This window comes from Apus apus, chromosome Z, assembly GCF_020740795.1.
Source record: "Apus apus isolate bApuApu2 chromosome Z, bApuApu2.pri.cur, whole genome shotgun sequence".
NCBI lineage: Eukaryota > Metazoa > Chordata > Aves > Apodiformes > Apodidae > Apus > Apus apus.
Window position 1 is genome coordinate 21760671 of NC_067312.1, and position 25114 is coordinate 21785784.

Below are 25114 nucleotides of genomic sequence, written 5' to 3' on the forward strand. Positions count from 1 at the left end.
TTATGTTTATTGAATTAAATAAGCTATTTCCACAATTAATCTGTCATATTATTTAGCAATGTACTTTTTGCTGCACAGAACACAAAAAAAGACAGTTTGAATAGTTTTCGGTTTAAGACAACACAAAACTGGAGAATGGATTATTAAAATGTCTTCTGACTTAAGACTAACAAACTCATTGCTCCCTTTTCAAAAAGGTATTAATCTGGTTTAACACTTGAATGTAAATGTTCACATTTTGTTTTTCAAGTAGGCAGTTCTACAAAATACTGTTATATTGTTAGGTGCTGAATGTAATACAAAGAAATCTAGCTTCTTTTAACATTAAAAGTAATAATAAATTATAGTAAACTAGCATTCTTATTACTGTATCCAGTTAATTCTGAGACACTTGTAATTACTTATTGACCAGTGTGTTATGATTTCAGTGAAACACTTAACAAACCCTTGAGAAATAATTAACACTTCCTAATGTTACTAAAATTGTAAACAGCAATTTTGAACCATAATCAACCTTGAAAGTATTTTTTTGCAGTAAAATACACTGTTTATTCCTTAAGATGCAGATTTTGAAATTAATAGTAAAATCACCTTTCGAATTGTCTTGGCTGTTGGAGGAAACTGACTTTGAGATTGCCATACTTTCTCTATTATAAGAATTAGGAACTTTGGTGGTGCTTGTTTGCTCAGTCTTTTGTTCTTAGAGGCTTTTAAATTACAATTTATAATTTCAAAATTAATAACATTGATTTAATGAAAAGGATGCATGCAAGTAGTTTCCATGTGTTTCTGCTCTCTATGTTAAATATTTTTCTCTTAATTAAACTAAGCCCCCTTTGTTTTGCTTTGCTTTTTTTTTTCAGAGATACCCAGTGGTGATGTCTACCTACCTGGGGATCATGGGTAGGGTTCTACTACAAAATGCAAGCTTTTTTTCATTACTTTTGAGCCAGATGGCATGTGAATTGGGCCAGGAGGTAAGGGGTTTTGTCTTGGCATTTCAGCTGGATTGCATGTGGAAGTTTTGCATTTTTTGACCTGAAATAACTTTTCCCTCTGGTTTCCTTGCTGTTCCCCCCACTCCACTGTGGGAAGAGGCCCTTTCCCTTCCTATGGTTCTTCCCCTGAAAACCTTTTAACAAATTCTTTGTGTTCCCATAATTACCTTAAAACATCTCATTAAAAGTTTTATACAATCTCTAAATTCTCTTCCTGCATCATCCCATAGCAGGCCGTATAAATCTCTTTAGTTTACATGTTATTGCTGGGTGAGAATTCTTTTTTTTGTGCTGTCTTAATGGGTCTTGTGCTAGGGATAGTGGTCTAATCAAGCTCTGTTGATTTTCTAGGAGTAGCAGGTTCAGTGTGCACTGGTTTCACCTGACGTTACTCAGGTTCTTCTGCTACAAACGTTCTACTATGTATTTAAGTTAAATTTTAGTAGTTTTGTTACCCTTAAGTGTAATAAAGTTTTCAAACAGGTAAAGGCAAGTCTTTTTTAGTTGTCACCCCTGAAGTTAAAACAGGGAGTAAGTTCACGTGCTTTGTATGTAGTAGACTGTTGGAGGAGAATGATTTCTGAGTCAAGGTTCTGAATCAGTGCTTTGTCCATTAATTAAATGCATTTCTAACTTCTAGATTACAGTTAGGGAGGTTCATGGCCTGGAAGCACTGTCACAGAAAATTTAAGAAGTACCTGTTGCTTACTACTTCTGTCAGCTATACATAACTATATGGTTGTCCTGGTATTTTCCAGATTGAATAGTGTATTCACTTGGTAGAAAAATGAAAATAAATTACTTTCTAAATATGCTATACTACTTATAAATGAAAAGGAATGTTCTGTTTCCCATTGCAGTTGGATCAAATTCTTGGTAACATGATTGAAATGTGGGTTGATCGAATGGATAACATTACTCAGCCAGAAAGAAGAAAACTTTCTGCTTTGGCATTGCTTTCACTTCTGCCATCACTGAATAGGTAAGCAAGTACACAGTGGCTTAAATAAGAATGCTTATGTTTTTTAAGGTATTTCAAAATTCTGCAGATAAAATTCCAATACCTTTATTGCCTCTTATTTTTTTTACCAAAAGAAACTTAAAAATTTACTTTTCAAGGTGTGTTATATTAACTTTTTATTTGGCTTCATAGCAATATAGTAACATCTCTTTCACAGAAAATTGTCATTTAGTGAAAGTGAGAAAACAGCACTGCATATTTTCTTGTCCATTCTCATATTAATATTGATCTAGCTGCTTCTCTCATCTCTGATTAAGTAGTTGCTTTAGTTGGCTTGTAAGTATTTTGGTGTCCTTTTCAGGGAGCAACGTTTGTTCAGTTTTCTTTCCTGTTGTGCGTAGATCTGAACTTTTATCCTGGTTTTCTCCTTTATGACAGCAAATGGAAGAGTTGCTGTGAAAAACTGTGAAACAGTTTTTTTACTGTAGATTTCTATAGCAAGTAGCTTTTACTGTTGTCCTTTCCCTAGTCATTGTCATTACTGAATACACATACAAAATGAAAGTTTTTAATGAAAATGCTGAGTAGTGTTAACTGATGTCTAAATTGTCACTCCTAGTAATCCTATATAACACGTATTCATGTGAGAGTTCGGTTCATTCTTATTTCAGATTATTCTTGTTTAAAAGTCAGGAAGACCAGACCATTCATGTTTACACTTAGTCTGCTGGATTTCTTGAAAAGTCATATGTGTTGTCTGATGGGAGAATTTAGATACTGCTCACAAATCCTAAAGCTATATTGGTACCTGTCGAGCTGTAGAATATTAAGTCTTAGTCCCTATATAAAAGATCAGGGAACTCTTACATGAACAAATTAGAGACTTCATTGCTTTTACAATGCCTGGAAGCATTTCTTTTTTGTCCCAGATCATCAGGACAGACTTCCAGCCAAAGGTGAATCAAGCAGCTGCTTTGTAAGAAAGTGTTTGGTTTCTTTCAGTAAATGTAACAATGTTATACTATTTAGGAGTAGATTCAGTATGTTCTTAAAGAAGTGTTATCTAAAATTCAAGGTGGTGAACTGCTCCTCTGTCTGCCTCTGAAGTTTCTTTTAAAGTGAGGAAGGAAAAAAGAAACTGCTTTTGATAGCCATGTTATTTTGAACTACCTTCAGCTGCTCCAAATTTCCTGCTGTCAGAGCCAATTATTTCTGGTAGTCCTTAACATAATAAAACCCTCTGCAAATGACAGCTTTATTTTTCAGATACTCAAATAATTTCAGAAAGCAGCTTCTTAAATGAAAAGCCTCTCTTTGCTGGACATTTTATGTCAAACCTATGAAAATTTTACTGTACAACTGATAGACTGCCAGAGCCAAGCATACCTTCAGACGGAATGTGTGAAATTGATTTTTTCAAGTGATTGTTCCTTCTACTACTGAACAATGTGAGTCACTCTGGTTTTGCCATTTCATAGGGATTATATTACATATGCTTGCTGCATCTCATATCTGAAACTTAAGTTAAAAATAAAATTGTTCGGAAGCAAGCTTCTTGTGCAAGTCTATTTGCAAAATTAAAGCAAGAAGTCTTTTAAATATAATACAGTATTTAAATAAAATATTTTTATTCATATAAACAGTGCTTTCAAGAAAATGGTAAGTAATTTTTCCTGAGTACCTTACTTACCAGATTGCTGATTAAATACCGTTTTGGACATCCAAAGCCAGTTCAAGATTTCTCAGCTGCAGATACGGCACAGAATTTTGTCTCCCAAGGATGACTATGAGATGGTCTTGTTTGGGAAGGCCAAGCTGAGGGTGGGTTTCTGCCCTCAGCTTGCTCCTATATAATGGTCAGGGATGGTACCAGTAGCAAGCTCAGGTTGTCAAGATTTTGCTATAGGGAATACAGGCATCTGAACTGTGTCTAGCTCTTCCTGAGGGCTGTGCTCTTCTTGGCAGTTGCTTCCTCTAGCCTATAGCTGGTGCTGACCCAAGACCATCAAATTATTTTAGAGGGGAAAGGGAAGGAATGGACAGAAGTACCGGGGGAAAAATGAAGATAATGGGATTTTTTCATTTTTCCCTCAGAATTGCTTTATGAATAAAATGTTGGGGAAAATAAGGAGTGACCTTTTTTTAGTTTTCCTCTAAACTATATAGTGTTACTTCATTGCTGTTAGATACTTTTCCAATTAGTAGTCATGTTTATAAGAGTACATATGTGGATTTGGGTCTTTCTGCTTTTTAGGGGAAGTTAACTTTGCTGTCATTATTTTTGTTATACTGGTTTAAATTACTAGTTTCCTATTTCAAATGTGCTTTTGACAGCATCACAAATGAAAGATTTTAGAGCAGGTAAGATGGGAGTCACTGCAGAACAGTTGTAGTTCTCGGTGGGTTTTGGGCCATTAAGCTGTACTGAGCAAGTTATTGGCCAAACTGTAGCATTCTTGTCTAGGCAGTATCATCCAGAGATATATGCAATTACATAGAATCATAGAATCATAGAATCCTAGGGGTTGGAAGGGACCTTGAAAGATCATCTAGTCCAACCCCCCCTGCCAGAGCAGGATCACCTAGAGCACATCACACAGGAACACATCCAGGTGGTTTTTGAATGTCTCCAGTGGACTCCACAACCTCCCTGGGCAGCCTGTTCCAGTGCTCTGTCACTCTTACAGTAAAAAAAATTTTTCTGATATTCACCTTGAACCTCCTGTGCTCCAACTTACACCCATTACCCCTTGTCTTATCACTGGTCATCACTGAGAAAAGCCTAACTCCATCTTCCTGACACTCACCCCTTACATATTTGTAAACATTGATGAGGTCACCCCTCAGCCTCCTCTTCTCCAAGCTAAAGAGACCCAGCTCCCTCAACCTTTCCTCATAAGGGAGATGTTCCACTCCCTTAATCATCTTAGTAGCTCTGCGCTGGACTCTCTCAAGCAGTTCCCTGTCCTTCTTGAACTGAGGGGCCCAGAACTGGACACAATACTCCAGATGCGGCCTCACCAATGCAGAATAGAGGGGGAGGAGAACCTCTCTTGACCTACTAACCACACCCTTTCTAATACACCCCAGGATGCCATTGGCCTTCTTGGCCACAAGGGCACACTGCTGACTCATGGTCATCCTCCTGTCTACCAGGACCCCCAGATCCCTTTCACCTACACTGCTCTCCAGCAGGTCAGCCCCCAACCTATACTGGGACATCGTGTTGTTCTTCCCCAAATGCAAAACTCTACACTTCCCCTTGTTGAATTTCATCATGTTTCTCCCCGCCCAACTCTCCAGCCTGTCTAAGTCTCTCTGAATGGCAGCACAGCCTTCTGGTGTGTCAGCCACTCCTCCCAGCTTGGTGTCATCAGCAAACTTGCTGAGGGTACATTCTGTACCCTCATCCAGGTCGTTGATGAAGATGTTGAACAACACCGGTCCCAGTACCGACCCCTGAGGGACTCCACTGGTCACACACCTCCAACCAGATTCTGCCCCATTGACTACAACTCTTTGACTCCTTCCCATCAACCAGTTCCTAATCCACCTCACTGCCTGATCACCAAACCTATACCTGATCAACTTATCTACAAGGATGCTGTGGGAGACGGTGTCAAATGCCTTACTGAAATCAAGATAAACCACATCTACCGCTCTACCATCATCTATCCACCTAGTAATTTCCTCATAGAAGGCTATGAGGTTAGTCAAACATGATTTACCCTTGATAAAACCATGCTGACTGCTCTTGATGAGCCCCATGTCCTTGATATGCCTAGAGATAGAGACAAGAATAAGTTGTTCCATCACCTTTCCAGGGATGGAGGTGAGGCTGACCGGTCTATAGTTACCCGGGTCCTCCTTCTTGCCCTTCTTGTAGACTGGTGTGACATTTGCTATCCTCCAGTCCTCAGGCACCTCTCCTGTTACCCATGACTTACTGAAGATGATGGAGAGTGGCCTAGCAATGACCTCCGCCAGCTCCCTCAGCACCCTTGGATGCATTTCATCTGGACCCATTGATTTATGGACGTCCAGATTACTCAACTGATCCCTAACCCAATCCTCATCTACTATGTCCTCACCTATCTTGACTACTTCTGGGGCTATATGAATCTGGGGCTCATGGGGAAATCCTGCAGGAGTAAAGACAGAGGCAAAGAAGGTGTTCAGCACCTCTGCCTTCTTTATATCCTCTGTCACCAGGGCTCCCACCTCATTCCTCAGTGGGCCAATATTGCCTCTAGTGTTAGTTTTGTTAGCTATGTATTTGAAAAAGCTCTTTCTATTATCCTTAACCTGACTTGCAAGGTTAAGTTCCAAGGAGGCCTTAGCTTTCCTAATTGCCTCCCTACATTCTCTGACAACATTCCTATATTCCTCCCAAGTGACCAGCCCCTCCTTCCACGATCTGTAGATTTTCCTTTGCCACTTAAGTTTGCCCAGTAGTTCCTTTTTTAACCATGCTGGTCTCCTAGCTCCCTTACTAGATTTCCTAACCCTTGGGATGCTCTGATCCTGTGCTTGCAAGAAGTGGTCCTTGAATGTTGACCAGCTATCATGAGCCCCTTTATCTTCCAGCACCCTGTCCCATGGGATTTCCCTTAACAGTTGATTGAGGAGGCCAGAGTTCGCCCTGTGGAAGTCCAGGGTTCTGATCCTGCTGGGTATTCTGTTCCTTCCACACAGGATCCTGAACTCCACCATCTCGTGGTCACTGCATCCAAGGCTGCCACTGACCACCACTGCTTCAACAAGGCCCTCCTTGTTGGTTAGTACAAGATCCAGCAGCGCTCCTCTTCTAGTTGGCTTGTCCACCATTTGCATTAAGAAGTTATCATCAATGCACTGGAGGAACCTCCTAGACTGTGAAAGGCTGGCTGTGTGAGTCTTCCAGCAGATATCGGGGTAGTTAAAATCTCCCATGAGGACCAAAGACTGTAGTTGTGAGGCTGCTGTCAGCTGCCTGTAGAAAGCCTCATCAACCTCCTTGCCTTGGTCAGGAGGTCTGTAGTAGACCCCCACAACTGTATCACCCACACCAGCCTGCCCCTTAATTCTTACCCACAGACTTTCAACTTGCCCCTCATCAGTCCCTGCACAAAACTCAATACATTCTAGCTGCTCTCTCATATAAAGAGCAACTCCACCACCTCGCTTCCCCGCCCTATCTTTCCTAAAAAGTACATAACCATCCATGGCCACATTCCAGTCATGTGAGCTGTCCCACCATGTCTCTGTTATTGCTACCAGGTCATAACCCTTAGCCCGTACACAGACCTCTAACTCTTCCTGCTTATTCCCCATGCTGCGTGCATTAGCATACAGGCATTTCAGGAAACAAACAGAGCACTCTGGTGGGACTAAATATTCCTTAGACCATCTGCCTTCAGGCCCTGGTACGTTCCTCTTGTGCTTGTCCCTAACAAACCCAGTTTTCTCCCCTTCCCCCTTCACATCTAGTTTAAAGCTCTCTCAATGAGCCCTGCTAAGTCCTGCCCCAAAAGCCTTTTCCCCCTCTGGGACAGGTGCATCCCACCTGCCACCATCAGGCCAGGTGTCTCGTAGAGCAGCCCATGGTCAAAAAAACCAAAGCCCTGCCTTTTGACACCAATCTCTTAGCCATTCATTGACCTGGAAACTCTTCCTATATACCTCCCCACCCAATCTTGCAGGAGGAATGGAGGCAAACACTACTTGCGCACCAGACCCCCTAACTAGCCGTCCTAGGGCCCTGAAGTCACCCTTCATTGCCCTTACATTTCTTGTGATAATTTCATCACTGCCAACCTGAAAAATCAGCAGTGGATAGTAATCAGAGGAACCCACAAGATCAGGGAGTTTCCTTTTAACATCTCTAATGCGAGCCCCAGGGAGGCAGCAGACCTCCCTGTGGGATGGGTCCGGTCGACAGATGGGCCCTTCTGTCCCCCTCAGAAGGGAGTCACCCACTACAATTACTCTCCTTTCCTTCTTGATTGAAGAAGTCCTAAGGACTCGAGGTGACTGATGAGTCCTAGGTGCTACACTAGATAAATCTACCCCTCCAACTTCATTTTCCAGGCCCTGAATTTCCAAGGCCTCATATCTATTATTCAATGGCAATTGGGAGGGTGGAAGGGGTTGGGAGGATTTTTTCTTGCCTTTCCGAGGTCGGGACCTCCTTCCATTCCTTAATATCTCTTAAGTCCTCTGCTTCTGTCTGGTGACAGGAGGGGAGGGGGTCCATCACTTTCTCAACCTCTTCGATCTGCCCCTGCCTCAGGGTATGACTCCACCAATCTATTTTATTTTCACAATCTCTAATGGCTCTCAGTCTTTCAACCTCCTCTGTCAGGTTAACCACCTGCCTGAGGAGATCATTTACTTGCTCACACCGCACACACGCGGTGTCACTGGTTCCCTCTGATACCAGTGCCAGGCACAGGCATTCACTGCAGCCAGAGACCTGCACGGCTGCGTGCCTGCTTGGGAGCTCTGTCTGAGTCCCCACATTCTTCTTCACTATGGTTTTTGGCCGCGTAGTGACCATGATCTATCTAACTACTAGTTTGCTTTTCTTGCTGTGAGAAGGCACCCGCTGCTCCCTCCGTGCCTGCCCTCGCGCCACTCCCTGCTCCGGCCGCTGCCGCTCTCCGCTCTGCGCTGCCGCGCGCTCTGAGGAGCTGCCCAACGGCCGCTTTTAAACCTGCCGCCGTTCTCAGCCGCACCCCCTGCCACCTCAGCCTTCCTCTCCCTCGCAAGCTTCCCGCTCAGACTCGGGTCTCCTGGCTCTGCCCCGGCTTCACCGTCACTGGGAAGCCCGGCTCCTTCTCAAATCCTCAGCAAATTTAAAGGAACAGCTCACACAGCTGCCGCTCTCTGCTCTGCGCTGCCGCGTGCTCAGAGGAGGCTGCCAAAATGTCGTGTCATTAATATCAACAGTACCATTGCATTTTATCATGTATGCATATAGTCCTTCCATCCAGCATCCTGTTTATCTTCCTACACACAGCTGCCCATTGTGTTAGTGATTAGAAGTTCTTATTAAAAAAAGAACAATAACTCCTTCTTTCCTGATTAGTGTTGCAGCACCTTTTCATTTAGTGGTAATTTCCTGGTATTACTTGTTGTTTTTGCATAAACTGAATACTACCTAATATGCATTTGCTCTCCAAGTATGGCCATTCAGTGTTAGCATTTTTTGTGTCTGACTGATACATGCATCATGCATATTGTTTTCCACATTTTGTATTCTTATTGCCTGTTTGCCACTCGTATCTGCCCACAGGCATTTTCATTCATTTATTAAAAGCTGGTACATGATAAAACAAAAGGAGTAACTTTATCTTTAAACTGATGGGCGTAACAATAGACTCCAGTAATAAGATTTAGGCGGTAGGGATACACTTACAGAGTAACGGTGTCTCCATGTTCAGCACTCAAGGGAGGTATGTGTAAACACAATAGCTAAAACAGTGAGGATTTTTTTTAAGTATAAAGGATTTGAAGTTAGTGGAGGAGAATCACATCTGAGCTAGGGTCTGAGATGTGAGAGGTGACAGCAGCCTGGGTGAGTACGTTGACAATGTCAGCATTTCGTGGTCTGGTTCATTCATATTGCAATTTGTCTACCATCTTAATGGCTTATTTGTGAACCTACAGCTTCAAGAATACTCTTCTAGTGCAGTACAGTAGATATAGCTGGGTTTTATTAGCTGTGCCCTTGGTTCCCAAAATAGTGCCTGGAGAACATGATCAGGTGCCGTGGCCTAAAGTTTCTTTAGGTCATTGAGGAAAGGATGTGAGCCCCCACTACTATCTCAGGTGCTACATTTGGATATAGACATCTTGAGCATTCTTTGTATTTCATTAGACCAAAGTGGCTAAAATTGCCCTTCTGATATCTATAATATGTCTCTGGAAATTATCTTAATCATCTACTTACCACACTTCTGTCACTTTGCATGATCTAAGCATTAACAGTCCTTATTTTGGGATATTGAAAACTTTTAATTCTTCATTTAGCAAAGTAGATTTCTTTTTTATTCCTCCAGTTAATATCTGTGTATCTTGGTAGAACACAAACAGTACTGAAAGATGCTTAAGAGTGATAGGAATATTTTAGTCTCTAATAGGAAATGTAAACAGAATTTGGAAAGATAATGTGTCAGTGATTGGCTTAGCTTGGTGCGGTACACATTAGAACGTTGAAAGCTAGGCGCTCCTAGTTTTCTGTTGTTATTAATAATATGTCTGTCATTCCTGAATGGGAGGTTGACAGGTTTGATTTTACTCAGTGCTTTCTAAAACAGTACACTAATTTTGTTGCTTGAGAATAGGCTCATTCTTGGTGGACCTACCAGTGTGGAGAGGTACCACTCCGAAGTTGAAGGGGGCTGTGCTTGACTGATCTTGATATACAAAGCATTTTGATTGATCTTGTCTTTTTCCTTTTTATGGTACCCAAGTATTACATCCAGATGTCAGTATTAAGTTTCTCACTGAGTCAATTGTGTTTGTCTGGAAGATCTGTGAGGAAAAGGTTAAGAGCCTAAGAAGTTCTTCAGGTTGCTCTGCACATTTGTAATTGTTATGTAAATTAATGTCTGCCTTTTCTCACTGTATACTAGATCTCATGTGTCAGCCAGTATGAGTTCTGCCAATTAGAAAATTGCCACTGGAATTACAAATCTTCATTAGGTTATCAGAAAAGTTTTTCCTCTGTCATTTGTTAAAGTTACTTTGTTGGAAATTTAATTTTTCCCTCAAGAAGTTTTCTATATGTAATGTTTGGAAATGGCAAGAAAGTGCCTGATAAAAGTCATATTCTCCTTCATGGTAGTTACGTCCTCATTTATAAGGTTGGAATTTGTTACATAACCAACTTTGTACATCCTCCTTTCTTTACGGGGATGATACTCTGAAGCCATTTCCCTATATTCCTCTCCTTTTTTTTTTATTCCTCAAGTGAAAGATGAGCTCACCCACACATCTGGAAGATTACTAGTATTAAAAAGAGCTCTTCAAATTATGATTTTGCAGTTGTCATCCATGTTTGGCCTTGGATTTGTCTAGTTTGACTGCCAGGTAACCCTGCAGTTTTAATGATATGAGAGAAGAATATGGCTTTGGTCCTAGTCTTAGTCTGAGTATCAGAGTCTACATCATTCAGTGTTTTAGATACAGTACCATGACTTCTTTGATTTTCTGTCACATTATAGCATTGGCAAAAAGGTACACAATTGAAACTTCCCTTGTTCACAGTTCCCTTGTTCTCCATTAATTTTTCTCCTGAAACTTACTGTTTTTATGGACAGCTCAGGAAGAAATTATAATTTCTCCTACAACCTATAAGGCTTGTTTACAGGGGAAAATGTAACAAGGGACGGCAAGAGATTCTGTCTTTAAATTCAGCTGAACTGCTGCAGAAAACAAACTGCAGTCATAAGAGTTTGATTGGTGCTGATACCTTTCTTTTGTTTGTGGCCTATATAAAGAACTTAAGAAGTCTTTCCTAAAACTCTTAAATATAATCTACCCTAAAATTGAACATTTTCATTATATGAAAACAGCAAATATCTGTCCTTTTTCATGTGCAGTTTATATGCTTGCAAATTAATTTCTGAATAAGCAGGGAGTTAAGTATAGTTTAATAAAACTGCATAAAAATCACAAGATTGTAACAAACTAAAAAAAATAATAATTTAATACAGATTTGTAGCTGGTTTTCCATCTGAGTTTGTTCAGAGCTGTTTTGGTATATCTGCTTTGCCTCATACTTTGTGAAATATGAGACTGCATGAGAGTGGCTGAGAATTTTGGTGACTTTTCTTAGTACTGCCAAACTGTTATGATGAGGAATCAAAAGGGATTAACATCATAGCCCATGTCACTACAAGAGCTTCAGCAAATATATATTGTCTTTAAAATTAACATTTCATCTTTGAACAGTTTAAGAGGAAATAGGTTTTGTAGTTTGCAAGTGGATATTCTCTGCAGTAGTTTTCAGGAAAAGCACCGTTTGTTTGTTTTCTCTTTTTGTACAATTTTTAAAAGCTGTCAGTTGCTGATGCCAAATGCTTGCTCCTTTTGTCTCCTGCACAAGTTGACAGTGTGCTGCTGAAAGCTGTTCAATCAGATTTAGTTTTGCATAAATTTCTAGAAGGTGAATTAATCTGGTTGAAATTCGGGAAATTGCTTTGAGTTTGTTAAACCTTTTGGTTTTAATTACATTGATACTGATATTTGTTCACAGGCTTATTGCTCACAGTTTACATGCAGCAGTTCATTGGTGCAATAATTATTTAAAACTAGGTGAGAAATTTACTTCTAACAATTTTGCAAAGTGAGCTCTTAGTTTTATAAGAGCTTTCTGTCATATTATTTTACTAGAGTATAAAGCCAGATGAGATTTATAGAGGGGAAAATTATTTTCTTATCCTCAATGGGAAAAAGAATTCTGTAGTTTTCATCTCTTACTGTTTTTCAGCATGTTGCAAAACCTGCTTGATAATATAATCTAAAATAGGTGATGCCAAGATTAAAAAGGGAAAATTATTAGAAACACAGCTTCATAATTCTGAAATAGATTTTATAAATATGTTTACATCTACAAATACTTAGTGATATGGATTTACTAAAGAGGAATATATTTGTTGGGTTATTATTTTGGTATAAATTAACATATTTTTTGTGCCTATGTCTCCCCATTATAATTACCACTGTTACTAATATGAGGGTGGAATAGTACTCTATGGAACTGAGAAATTTTCAGTAACTGAAGCAGCAAATCAAGATTTTTGCTTAGGCAGGAATATTAAATACTTGGGGCAATCTGCAGATAATCAGAAAATTTGAGATAATCTGCATGATAATGAGAAAAACAAGAAAAGGTTTTGAGTTGTGCTAAGTTAATAAGGTGTCCATAGCACGTGTTTCTGGATGTAAGTAGTGAAATATTATTAAACATTGATGTGTGCTACCCAAGCAGTAGCTTTGTAGCTGAATTTCTTTGACTCGTCGTATCTGGAGAGTGATGTGGGCGGAAGGTGGCAGATATTTGAAAACAAAACAAGGAAGTTGTATCATAGCCCACCTGTTTGGAGTAAAAGAAGGAAGGACGACCTGCAAGAGGAGGTACTTGCTTAATACACAGTGGATTAGCAACATATAGTTTCATTCTTACAAGCTCAAAAGAGTAATTACAATTCTAAAAATTGGTGTTTCTCTGTTTTGTGGGCTTTAACATAATTTTGTGGTGATAATGAAAATGAAATTCCTCTTTAAAAATTTGCTTTAATACATTTTAAAGATGGGTAACTTGCATACATTTTTCTAGATAGAGACTTGCTTCTTTTAGCCCTGTGTGTGTTGGTTTCACACAGCACATCCTGGAATAATTTTTAGTTATTAATTTATCAAAGTAAATATGAGCATAAATAGTCTACAAGTAGTGAGGCTTAGGTAGGATGTAATTCCATGTTTGGAGCAGTTTTTCATTTTTTGTCAATCTCTGTTTTTCCCTCACCTGACTGATTTGACCTGGATAATATTTTTCAGTTACTCTTACTGTTGTCTCCCTCATATCTGGGATACATCTCTAATCATCCTGGGAACTGTTAAGCTATGTGATGTTTTCCCTTTAAGGAAATTGCATACCTTTTTATTTTACTTTCCTTTATATCAATGCTTATGTTAAATACCATGAAAAATTAAAAATTAAAATATTTTATTAAATCTAAAGAACAAATAGTTTTTTCTGTTGATTTCATGATGTCAGAAAAAAAAACCAAATCAGTTCAATTTTGTAACTGGTACAGGCTTTGTATAATCTGGCCTATGGACCATCTTAACTGGTCCTGCTGATTTTTTTAACTTAGGCTAGTTATTGTAGGAAGTAATGACTCTGAAAGATTAATTTTGGCCAGCTCAAGTTGAAAAATAGGAGCATTTCTTTTCATACGTGATATTTTGTAGATTTCAAAAATAAAAAGCCAGTTATATATGGCCAGAAATAATTTTTTTAAAGCTTTGGAAATGTAAGTTTCTTTTGGCAGAGGTATTGGATATTTTACTTCATTTGCTCATGTGCTTCATGCATTTCAGCTTGGATTATGGTAGGCAAGTTATTTGGGAGACATGTCACCCCATACATGAACTCGTGCTTCCTGTGTGAGATCATTGTTGCCAAACTGGCTTGATTCTTCTGCTGTCGTGTCTCTGCCTTGGCTGTGGCTACTGCTGGTCTTTGTCACCTTCATTTTGCTGAGCAGAAGGTCTTCTTACAGTATAAATAGTGATTTTATAGTTATGTTGCTGTTATAGGTCTAATCTCTAATGTGCCTTCCCGTTTTGTTGTTTTCCCTTTCCTCCTTTGATAATGTGATGGGGCCTTGCAGGTATTTAGTCCCTATAGTGGATAAACTGCAGATGTAATCTCCGGTACTTAAGCAAGGGGGATATTTATAGCACACATGTTTTCACTAAGTGCTTATCTGCACAAGGGACACTGCAGGAAACGAAAGCTGTGGACAAAAGGTGTGGCTGTCAGGATACACATAGTCCTCTGTGGATAAAATGACATTAAAAAAAGTGGCCTAAAGTGAGACTTAACAAAGTGCCTGGATCAAGTCTGAAATAAAACAAATAGCAGTTTAGTACCACATAGTGCAGTTCTCATCCCTAAGTCCTGCTGGGTGTCCCTGGGATTGCTGGCAGCATGTGCCTTGCCAGAGTGCAGGAGGCACCACCAGCTCTCTCTGTCTGCTGGGTGCTGGAGTGTGTATGTGTATGTGGTGTGATGGCAGCAGTTTGGCTTTGCAGGCAGAGAGAGAAAAATGTAAGCGTTACTACTGATTTAATAAAAACATTTCAGAGTCCTCCTGAAAGATAAAGGATTTACAGATAATGCAGTAGTGCTATTAACAAATAGATAAGCTTTCTTTTAAAAGTTACACCTAACTTAGGTAAAACTCTTTTGAGCTCTCCTAGTTAAAAACAGTAGTTAAAAAAAAAAAAAAAAAAGACAAATCAACAGCAGTTACAAACTAAGATAGTTTTTAGTTTTCTAGAAACAAATCATTGAGATTTCCTTTCCAACAATACTTTTGAAGCACAGATAAAATGGCTTCCTGTCCCAGGGTTTCCTGTATCCATGACAACCTGACTTTAACCACTTCTTTCTTAGTTTCCTGAACAAATAGTTGCAAATCCTGGGGCAAAGTCTGAGTGTTCTAGTGCACAGCAGTACTGCCTTTACAAAGGTTTCACAGATTAGTATAGCTGGCCAGCTTGTAATGGTCCAATGAACTGCAAATGGCAACATAACAGAAGTAATGAACTTCAGAATTGGGGTAAGGAATTCTTTTATTTATTTTTAATGTAACAGCTTTAAGGAAGTAGAAGTCAAATTTTAAATGAGCCACAAAGAAAGAAAACCTGTTTCCAGTTGGCATTTCTGCTTGAATGATATTGAAGCATTTCGTAGTTATTCTTAACTATAAAAAATTGTTAATAAGCAGTTTTTTTAATTTACTAGAAGTTGCCATTTTGGCAGCTTAGTTGCTTTTATGCTGCAACCAATTAAATATTTACCGGCTAGGTTGACAACACATCTGTTTCGTTGTTCATTTACTTTGAAAATTTATTCAGTGTAGTTCAGACTTACAGTTTTATTTTTAAACTGCTTGTTTCACATCAGAGGAGAATATAAAATACCAATTTTGAAAGTAATGGCTATATATTTTAAGAACTGTATGCAATGAATCTTTAAACTTTCAAATTAATAATATTTATAAACTTCTTTTTATCTCTACTAGTGAAGTCAGAGATGAGTGAGAAGGCCAAACACAGGGATATGTGTGGTCTGCAAAGTTCTCCACCCTACCTGGGACCATTCCTTTATATCCTTAATTGTTTTCTTTTGTTACTGCTTCAGAAGGAGGCTCTTGGCTGTCCGGCTGCTTGTCAACTCTGCACAGGTAGACAAGTTAGCTGTCGTAATTTAGGACTTCCAAGCATCCCATGGAACTTTCCAAAAACAACAATTCTTGTATACCTCAGTGGGAATAATATCTCTCATGTCGCTCCAAATGAACTAAGAGGCCTTCAGGAGCTTGCTGCACTCTACATGGATAACTCCAGTATTTCATATGTACACCCGAAAGCTTTTGTGCAACTCCCCAGACTGTACTACTTGCATCTAAATAACAATAATATTAAGCGCCTGGATCCAGGAATCTTTGAAGGTCTTTCCAGTCTTCATTGTTTATACCTTCAGAATAATAAAATAGCTTTTGTTCCCAGAGGATTATTTAGTGATCTCCTTTCCGTTAGATATTTAACACTACAAGGCAATCGTCTCAGTATCCTTGGAAGTGGGACTTTCTTGGGAATGATAAGTCTCCAAACACTTAACCTAGCCAATAATAAGATTTCACGGATATCAGATTCAGCATTTCATCATCTTGATAACCTTGCATATCTGTTCCTTGAAGGTAACAATTTAACACTTGTGCCATCAAATGCTATCAGAAGGCTCAAAAATCTTGAACGACTTTCTTTGTCTCATAATCCCATTGGATCAATACATCCTTTTGCATTTAAAGGACTTAACAAGCTTAGATACCTGTCTCTAAAAAATGTGAAGCTAAAATTTATTGCTGTAAATGGATTTTTTGGATTAGAGAACCTTAGCCAGTTAATCCTAAGTTACAATGATTTAGAAAACATCAATTCCAGCACTTTTACTTTATTGAACAATTTAAAGTATCTGCAGCTGGACAGAAATAAAATAAACAGTATTGGTGATGGTACCTTTGAAAAAATGGGACAGTCACTTAAAGTACTCAGTTTAGCATTTAATAATATTACAGAGTTACAACCTGAAATACTCAAGCCCTTAGTGTCTTTGACTCATCTACAGGTAAATTATAATCCTTGGAACTGCAGCTGCAAAATGCTTGGGTTGCTTAATTGGCTAGCATCATCTCATATTTCTATAAAAGTTCATTGTCAGAATCCCCAGAGTATGCGTGGCAGACCTTTGCATTACATTAAGTGGACGCAGTTTGCAAACTGCAGTAGCCCTAGTGCCAGGCCAGAAACAACCTGGAGTCCAGGATCTGTGGGTGTCCATCAGAGCGCTACCCCTTTGCTGGTGGCCTGGCATAAGGGACACAGGCACAACACGTTTGAACAGCTTGTCCATGCAGAAACTGAGTATGTCACTTTCTGGGAAGGAGCTACAACTGCATCTGCTAACCTGTTGCCCTTTGAAGAAGATGCAGGGGAAATTCCAACACAGGCAGCTACAGTATTAACATCACCAGTGCAAATTCCAGCAGAGATTATACCTGTTAACAGAACTGTAGAAGAAATAGGCTTATTTCCGACAGATGCTGCTCCTGTATCATTAAAAACATCCCTACTTTGTACACAACAGGTTGAAAAGCTGACTCAAGCATTTGACATTTTATTAGCCTTTTTCATTCTGGCTTGTGCTGTGATCTTATTCTTAACCTGTAAAATTGTTCAGTTTAAGCAGAAACTAAAGGTTCTGGAAAACTCAGGGGAAAAGAGAATAGAATATTATGGTTTTTATCAGCCTGGCAGATACAACATAACTGACCCAGTGCAGTCCCTAACACAGAATTCCTTGGGGCATTCGGAACTGGACCAAATCAGGCTGCTCAAGCGAACAGCATCTGAAAGTCAGGCACAAGTCATATTGTTTGAACATTCGTCATTGTAGTTCATCTCCTTTTGATGTTAACTTTATTATGATCTAAAATTTCAAGAAATTAATAACTCTGTTTTCTAAAGATACATTCATTGCTTAAAATCAACTGGTTGATAGAATTGTAGAAAATACTATAATTTGATTTCTGCATCATCATCTGCTTCTTGAAAGTTTTGAAGTTTATTGGATTTTTAAAATGTCATTTAAATCTGACATGAACAACAATATATTATTCTCCGTCCCTGTTGCAGGAATCTTTCACACATGTATTTCTTTACTTTCCAGTACTTAATGGCAAAATTTTCTACAGAAATTCCATAGCTAGCTTGAAGCAAGCAAAACATCAGTGTTTAGCAGCATCATGAAGCCAAGAATTTTGGTGAAATGAGAAAAAAAAAAGGAATACTTCATTTATTTATTGTAATGCAGTTTCCACTCTGCCTCTATTAATCATCACAGTGGAAAAAACTGAGCATATTTACATCTAGCATGTTCAAACTCTTAAGAAGAAAAAATTAAATTTATCCAAGTTTTATTTACACCTATGTCATATTTTAATGTACAAAGTTGTGTATTCACCCTGTATAATGAATATATTAAAGTAATTTTTTTGTTAGTGTGTATCTGCATCATCTTACGACAGTACCTGACCCTGTAGTTAATAGGGAAACTAATTCTATTGGATTGAAAAATTGACCAGGTTTATTATGTCTAAGGTAACAGAGCTAGTTAATTATTGTCAACAAGAGATACTTTGTGATGTATATCGTAATAGTTTGGGGGAGTTTTTTACTAGTTAAATGGTATAAGTAAAGAAATATACTACACTGGAAATACATCATTCTAGATTGATTTCTGAATATATTTACGTATTTGTGGTGTATACTTGGACGTGTCAGGTCAAAGTACATTTCCTTAGGGAACGCCTAATTTTGGTATTCTTCAAAAGATGGATTTTATTTTACTATATAGTTTGCTTTTTTATGGTTTTATTTCCATTTTGAGTATTGCTGTTCTGTTTCGATTATTGTCAGGTTATGTCTGGTGTGTCGTAGCTTTATTTTCAATATGAATTTGTGGAATTTTTTTTCTCACTTTTATTCCAACACTTTAAATTTATTCAGGAAAAAGTCATATAGATATTTTCCAGGTAGTCAAATCTTGTACAATTTTCAGCTACCTGAATGGGACTTACTTTTGTAGATACTATTCGTCTTCTAAAGGCCTGGGTCCTAGACACTTGAACCACTTGGTTAATAAGCAACACCATTTATAGTTATATTGTTTTGCTCAAAGGAAAACTGAGAAATTGTTTTGATTGTCTGTCCTCCATGGGGTTGATCTAGGTTTTGTAGAAGTATCTTGCTGTTCCAGCATCCAGCCTGGAGACTGGGTCATTCTCCAGATAACCAGAACTGCCCTCAAGGTTCTTGTTTTAGCCTACCTACCTTCTGCTGGTATATGGGGCTGTGTTGTGCTGCTCCCTATTCTGCTTGTCTGTCTCCAGTTTGTTTCTAGGAGTGACACCTCCTACCATTACACATACAGACCTTGACTGCACTGTGTGGCTGTGAATGTGCAAGTGTGCCTTTGTTCTTGCTTGCTGTGTGTCTCTACTGAATGTAATGAATTATCCATTTACTTTATCATAATACTGTATTTTACTGTAATTTACTGTGTAATAGATCACATACTTTTATTTTATGGAACTCTTATTTCAGCTGCTTGGGCAAAAGGTTTAACTATCTTGGATTACTTGATTAAAAATTTAAAAAATAATTTTCTACTTGTATATCCAATGTTAAATGTATTGGGTAAATTATTTTGAGGAAGGTAAACATTTACTCTAATTCATGCCTAATTTTTTTTTGGGTGACTGATCTATTATGGTCTCTTTCTCTTTAACCCATTTTTGTTACTTTCTGTCTCTCCTATATAATTCCATGTGATAAGTGTTAAATTTGTTTTCATTTAATAATACCTGCACAATCAGTGATTGCACAGTAGTAGGTTCTGCAGTTTTATGTGTTGAATTTCTAAGTTTTCCATTTTATATCCATGTCTTCAGAAATAATGGACTTCATCTTCAGTGGAAGCTAAGTTAACTTAAGCTTTCATGGCTTGCAATGCTGCTATGCCTTTGTTAGTGAGGAGTTCTGGGAGGGGACAAAGGTTGAGATTGAACAAACCTAGTTGTCTTAAGAAATCTTGACAGGCAACAGCTCTTTTGTTGTAGACTGCTTTCTACCACTGCTCTCTACAGAAGAGCATAAGAGGTTCCCTGTGAAGGTGTGTACTTTCCACTGACAAGCTGCTGTAGGAGTTGTTTGCCAGGTATGAGTCTCACCATGCATAGTGATGTTGTTGTATTGGTTTGTGCAAGCAAAGATTGGACCAGTGGGAAGCCATCCTTTGGACTGGAGTCATCCTTTAATATCCAGCTTGCCAACAATTTGGATAAGACTAACGAGGAATTTAGAGGTTAATTATACAGTTGTGGGGAAAATGCCTTTTGCTGTTACAAGCTTTAGTTTCTTTAAGTGTTCACATGAGGGAATAGATCCTTTCATGTATAGGTGTGATTCATGTGTAGAACTATTAAAATCATTAGAGAATACATTCGAAGACTTAGTTGAGTCTGCCTTCATGAAGAAAAATGATGCTTTATTGTCATTAAGTTTATGGTCAGCCATAGGAGTGCTTTGGAAATGTTGTCTTAGCTGCTACAATCCTGTTACAGGAACTGTGCAGCTCCTAAGGTTGGGAGTGTGTGTTTTTAAAAAGGTATTGTGTTGATTTGCATGGCGCTGTTTCTCATCTATGAAGATAAGGCCTGGTGTATTGCCATATACTCGCATTGAACTTTAGTAGTTTCTTTTTTTTAAAGCACAGTGAGCCTATGCTCTTTTTATTTTTCACAGTGAGTGTCTTGTATTCTAAAAATAGTTGCATTGTTTAATGATTCCCTACTTGGTAAACATTTAAGTGAGTCTTTGGTAGGAAGAAACTTAATGTCCCATATAAAGGGAAAAAGAAGGAAATTAAAAGAGAAGGTATTATCTACCAAAAGCTGCAGGCAACAGTTAACATTTTGAAAGGTCTTTAGCTTTTCTTCAGCTTTTTCCTCAAAAAAAAACCTGTCATGAATTTTCTGTCCTTCGCTGAAGAAAAAAGTAAAGTATCACTCCTCATTATGTCATAAAGTCCTCTCCAAGTAAATAAAATTGATGATTTCTTTGTGTGCTTTGGAGCTACCAATCTGGAACTGTATTTTGGGTCTTCAGCCACTTTACCCCATTTCTTCTGGAAGTATCACAAGTTACTGAAATAGGCTTACTTGTGTGCTTCTCCTAGCAATATACAAACTTGGAAAAAACCCATAAAGTTAATGAGCACTGTGCCTACAATATTTATTTACATTGAGGGGCAATGGATTCAAACTTGAGCACAGCAAGTTTCACCTCAACATGAGGAAGAACTTCTTTACTGTGAGGGTTACAGAGCATTGGAACAGGCTCCCCAGAGAGGTTGTGGAGTCTCCTTCTCTGGAGGCTTTCAAGACCTGTCTGGATGCCTTTCTGAGTGATCTGCCCTAGTTTTTTTGGTCCTGCTCTGTCAGAGGGGTTGGACTCGATCTTTGGAGGTCCCTTCCACCCCCTAACATTGTGTGATTCTGTAGAATAACCTCCTTGAGCAGGCTGACTGTTGTTAGCCATTCAGCCAATGCACTGAAGTCCCACAATAGGATATCTCTGGCATTAGACCTACAGTAGCAGGAAATTCAGCAGAAACAGCAGTCACAGCTGCTTTTCATTAACTAGGAGACCTGTAAGACTAAGAACCTACTTTATACATCTTAGGGAAAACATGTTTCCTTTCCCTTACTCTACAGGCGCATCAGTTCTCAAAGTAGGGACAAATGTCTGAATGAAGTGTTTAGTGTCATTTTGGACTGTGAGATGGGATATACTGTCTGGCCTGGATAAACCGAAGGTGCTTCTCTCTTAAGTCCTGAGCGATACATACCAGTGCTTTGCAGTTGTCTTAAATAGCCTAGCATTTCAAACAGCAGGAGGTGCCTGTGTTTAAGCCGAGAAATCTTACCCCACCTTGTTGAATAGTGAGGGAAGTGGCATTCATGCAGATCTGGATGCAGATATTTTTCATCCTTTGTGGCTGGAGAGTAAAAACAGTCGGGGAGTGTCTCCCATCTTTACAAGCTGTCCTTTGCTGAAGGGTTTGTGTGTAGATCTTTGCACTGAGTAGCAGTGAGACAAAATGTGTAAATGTGTTAGAAATAGAAGCCAGCACTGTTAGCAGGAGCTTGCCCTCCCCATGCAGTTCTGTGCAAATGTATTTTTTCTGTTATTCCATTTTCAGTTGTTTCTGGGTTTTCAACAGTGGCACATACGGGTTTATTCTATTTAAGAATAATGTTTCTTGCATATTTTTGAGGCCTTTGTGTAATTTAAAAAAACAAAACATAATTGAGTTAGTGCAGAATATCATGTTCAGCTAAGCAGTAAGCGATGAAAATACTGCTTAGCTAATGTGCTCTACAGTTACTGAGCAAATTTCCTGTTTAATTCCTTTAGCTAAGTCACTTTCCTGTTCCTTTCCAATGTCATCCAAGATAAATTTTGTTCTTTTCCAGTGTTATTCAAGATAAATTTTGTGGTATCATCAACATTTCAGTGGAAGGGCTGCATGATATTATGACTGAAGATCCTGAAACAGGAACGTACAAAGAGTAAGTGGAAAATCTAATTAATTTTTGTGAGTTTAACAGTAGTCGTATTGTTTTATATGTAGTGTTTTGATTGGAAAATCTGTAGGCAGTTAAGACATGCTCGTAAGTGTTCTGTTTTCAAAAGAGTAAATGTTTTAGTAAAATAGGAAATTTTTAAGAACAAATAATTGTAGTGGGAAAAGGGAGAACTTAGAATGGCCGTCAGTATAACTTGGTGAACAATAAAAAGTTTTCTACTAAATGATGTTATAAAATGTTCATATGCTTAGATTTGCTTTTTGCTCACTTGAGTACTGTGTCTAAAATGGCATTGTTGATAGGGTGGTAGTTGAGAGTTTCTTTGAGTGTGGCATCTGGAGTGTAACTAAGATTTTTTACTAAATGCCTCAGACTCATGGATAGGATCCAGTGTACGGTATTTAACCACCTGGAGAATTTGAAAACATATGCCACAAGGCTAATTCTTCCCCTTAATTTGTTCCACTTAGCACACCTACTGCTATAGGGCGTACCTGTTGCAGACCGAGTGGAAGGTCTTCAGGTCGCTTAAAGAATCACCAACAAAGATATCTGGAAAAAGTGATTTTTAATGTAGATTTATGAAAGTGCAACTTGACAGAATTTGATGCCAAGGTTCACTCTGTTGCTTAGTATGTGGAAGGGATATGTAAGGGTTGGGAATGGATGGGAGTGATTTACATGGGGTTCAAGGAAAATTATGGATATAGGGATAGGTTAGCCTGAATCAGGAACAAGCTGGAATGTTTAGCACAGGAATCAGGGAAAAGAATGAGGAAGGTCCTCCTGATGAGTCATGAAGCTCAGAGTGGACCCCCTTGCTTTCTAAACTCCTTCTCAGAGAGGGGTCTAGATGCAGCTGAATCCACTCCTGAGGGGTTTAGTGTAGAGATATTCAGTGTAGTGCTTTAACACATTATTATTTGGGGGTTGGACTAGATGATCTTTCGAGGTCCCTTCCAACCCCTAAGATTCTATGATTCTATGATTCTATGATTCTATGATTCTATGATTATGGGTCTGGTGTGATTTAAAATAGCAGTAAATTAAGATTGTTGAAAGCTATTGTAGCAATTTACAAAATTAAATTCTATTACTTTCTAATAATTTAATCAAGAATCAGTTATAATCAATACAAAGTTTAAAAATCTTAACAAAGTTTCTAAACTAAATTGTGCACAAACAGACACACATATATATAGAAGTTAACCTGGTAAGACATTAAATTTGGTACCTAATATCAAGAAAGACTTTGCATTTTTCCCCCTGCCAATTACCCAGCAAAATAAAATTATACCAGCTCAATATAATTTGATTTTCCTCTGTACCTCAGAGAAGTGTCTGGCTACTTACTCTTACAATCGAATGAACCAGCGTTCTTTGTGAGACACGTGATGTGGGCTGCAGTGTGGTGTGATCCTGGAGGCTCCAGGGAACCTCCCTCTTAGGAACAATATTTATAGAATCCATGATGATTGACTTTGGTCAGTATTTTTCCATGATGGCCACGATTCAGGTTAGGTAGTCTTTGGAAACTTTCAGAGTGAGCCTGTGTTCCAAGCAGAACTCTGCAAACAGAGTTTCAGGTATGGTTAGGAAGTGCCTTATCCCCCCCCCGATCACTGTATTTGCACTAGGACTAGAAGGTACTGAGTTACCCAGGCACACTACTCTGGTAGGCAAGGTCAGAAAGTGCTGGATTGTATCAGCCTACTGCACTGGCTATTAACAAGAACAATGTGAGGCCCACTGCACTTGTAACTAAAGCAAGAACAATACGGTGGATCTTGATGTTGCAGTGTGGCTTAGTGAACAGGGGGATCTGCACCACCACAGTACCTCTAAAGACAGTTTCCAGAGCCAGGAGCAAGAGTTCATTTCTGGTAGGAAGGTGGTGTCAGGGGTGCTCAGAGGGCATTGAGACCCAGCACCATACTCATTCATCAATTGCTGACTCCCAGGTTACTGGTGGTATTCCATCAAAGCTGGAAAAGTAAAAAACTACTGAATAATAAGTATTAGGACAGAGATATTAATTTTGATTTTCAGTGTAATGATTGGATAGCATTAGAATGATGGAAAGTTTTAAGACATTAAAACCATGTGCTTTGCAAGATGTCCCTACAGAAATAATATATTCTCATATATTCTAATAACAGTGAATACTGGGTTCTAAGAATCAAACATTTTCTAACTTTCAAATAATTACCTGTTGATGGAACAGACTGAACCAAGGACATATATCTGTTGACAGATACTGAATGGGCTGTTTGAAATATTCTGACATTTGCTTTACGCATTTCAACAAAATCTGAAAGTAAATAAAGTGAGAGCACTCACATGCATTCGTGTGCTCTGTTCTGGCTCTCCACATTGGTTCAGGCTTAAAAACTGTGCAATTCACAATTTCAGAAAAACACTTGTGTACTCCACTGATTATCATAGTATCTAACAACTGCAGTGCAGAGACTAAACCAACATGCATGTTTAGCATAGGAAAATCAAGGATGAAACAATATAGGATGGCAGCCACTAGAGATTGAAGAGGGGGTAAACATGCACAGGGAGACTTGTGCAAATTAAGTGACAGTGTTGGCTTAAGTATAAGCTGATCATAAATATATTTAAACTGGAAATTTGAAGAAACCGTTGTAGTTAGA

The 25114-nt window shown here is 38.7% G+C and overlaps 2 protein-coding genes across 4 annotated transcripts in view; both read left to right on the forward strand.

Moving 5' to 3' along the window:
- IPO11 (importin 11) overlaps positions 1-25114 on the forward strand; it is a 97750-nt gene that overhangs the window by 66425 nt on the left and 6211 nt on the right. For both annotated transcript variants that reach the window (XM_051642571.1, XM_051642572.1), the window contains exons 28-30: positions 864-977; positions 1859-1980; positions 22341-22436. In XM_051642571.1, coding sequence (XP_051498531.1) covers positions 864-977; positions 1859-1980; positions 22341-22436 — 332 coding nt within the window. The remainder of the gene's footprint in view (positions 1-863; positions 978-1858; positions 1981-22340; positions 22437-25114) is intronic.
- On the forward strand, positions 15144-18307 carry LRRC70 (leucine rich repeat containing 70). Of its 2 annotated transcripts, none has more exons than XM_051642573.1 (2): positions 15144-15299; positions 15765-18307. In XM_051642573.1, exons 1-2 carry the CDS (start codon positions 15251-15253, stop codon positions 17696-17698), a joined length of 1983 nt encoding a protein of 660 aa, XP_051498533.1. In that variant the 5' UTR covers positions 15144-15250; the 3' UTR covers positions 17699-18307. The 2 variants fall into 2 exon arrangements, with proteins under 2 accessions (XP_051498533.1, XP_051498534.1); XM_051642574.1 differs by having other exon boundaries at positions 15191-15299; positions 15884-18307.

Excerpts from the sequence above, each read along its gene's own strand:
- LRRC70 (XM_051642573.1), top strand. The coding sequence starts at position 15,251 with ATGAACTGCAAATGGCAACATAACAGAAGTAATGAACTTCAGAATTGG. Across the intron at positions 15,300-15,764 it reads TAATGAACTTCAGAATTGGG|TGAAGTCAGAGATGAGTGAG; the intron begins GTAAGGAATTCT and ends TATCTCTACTAG.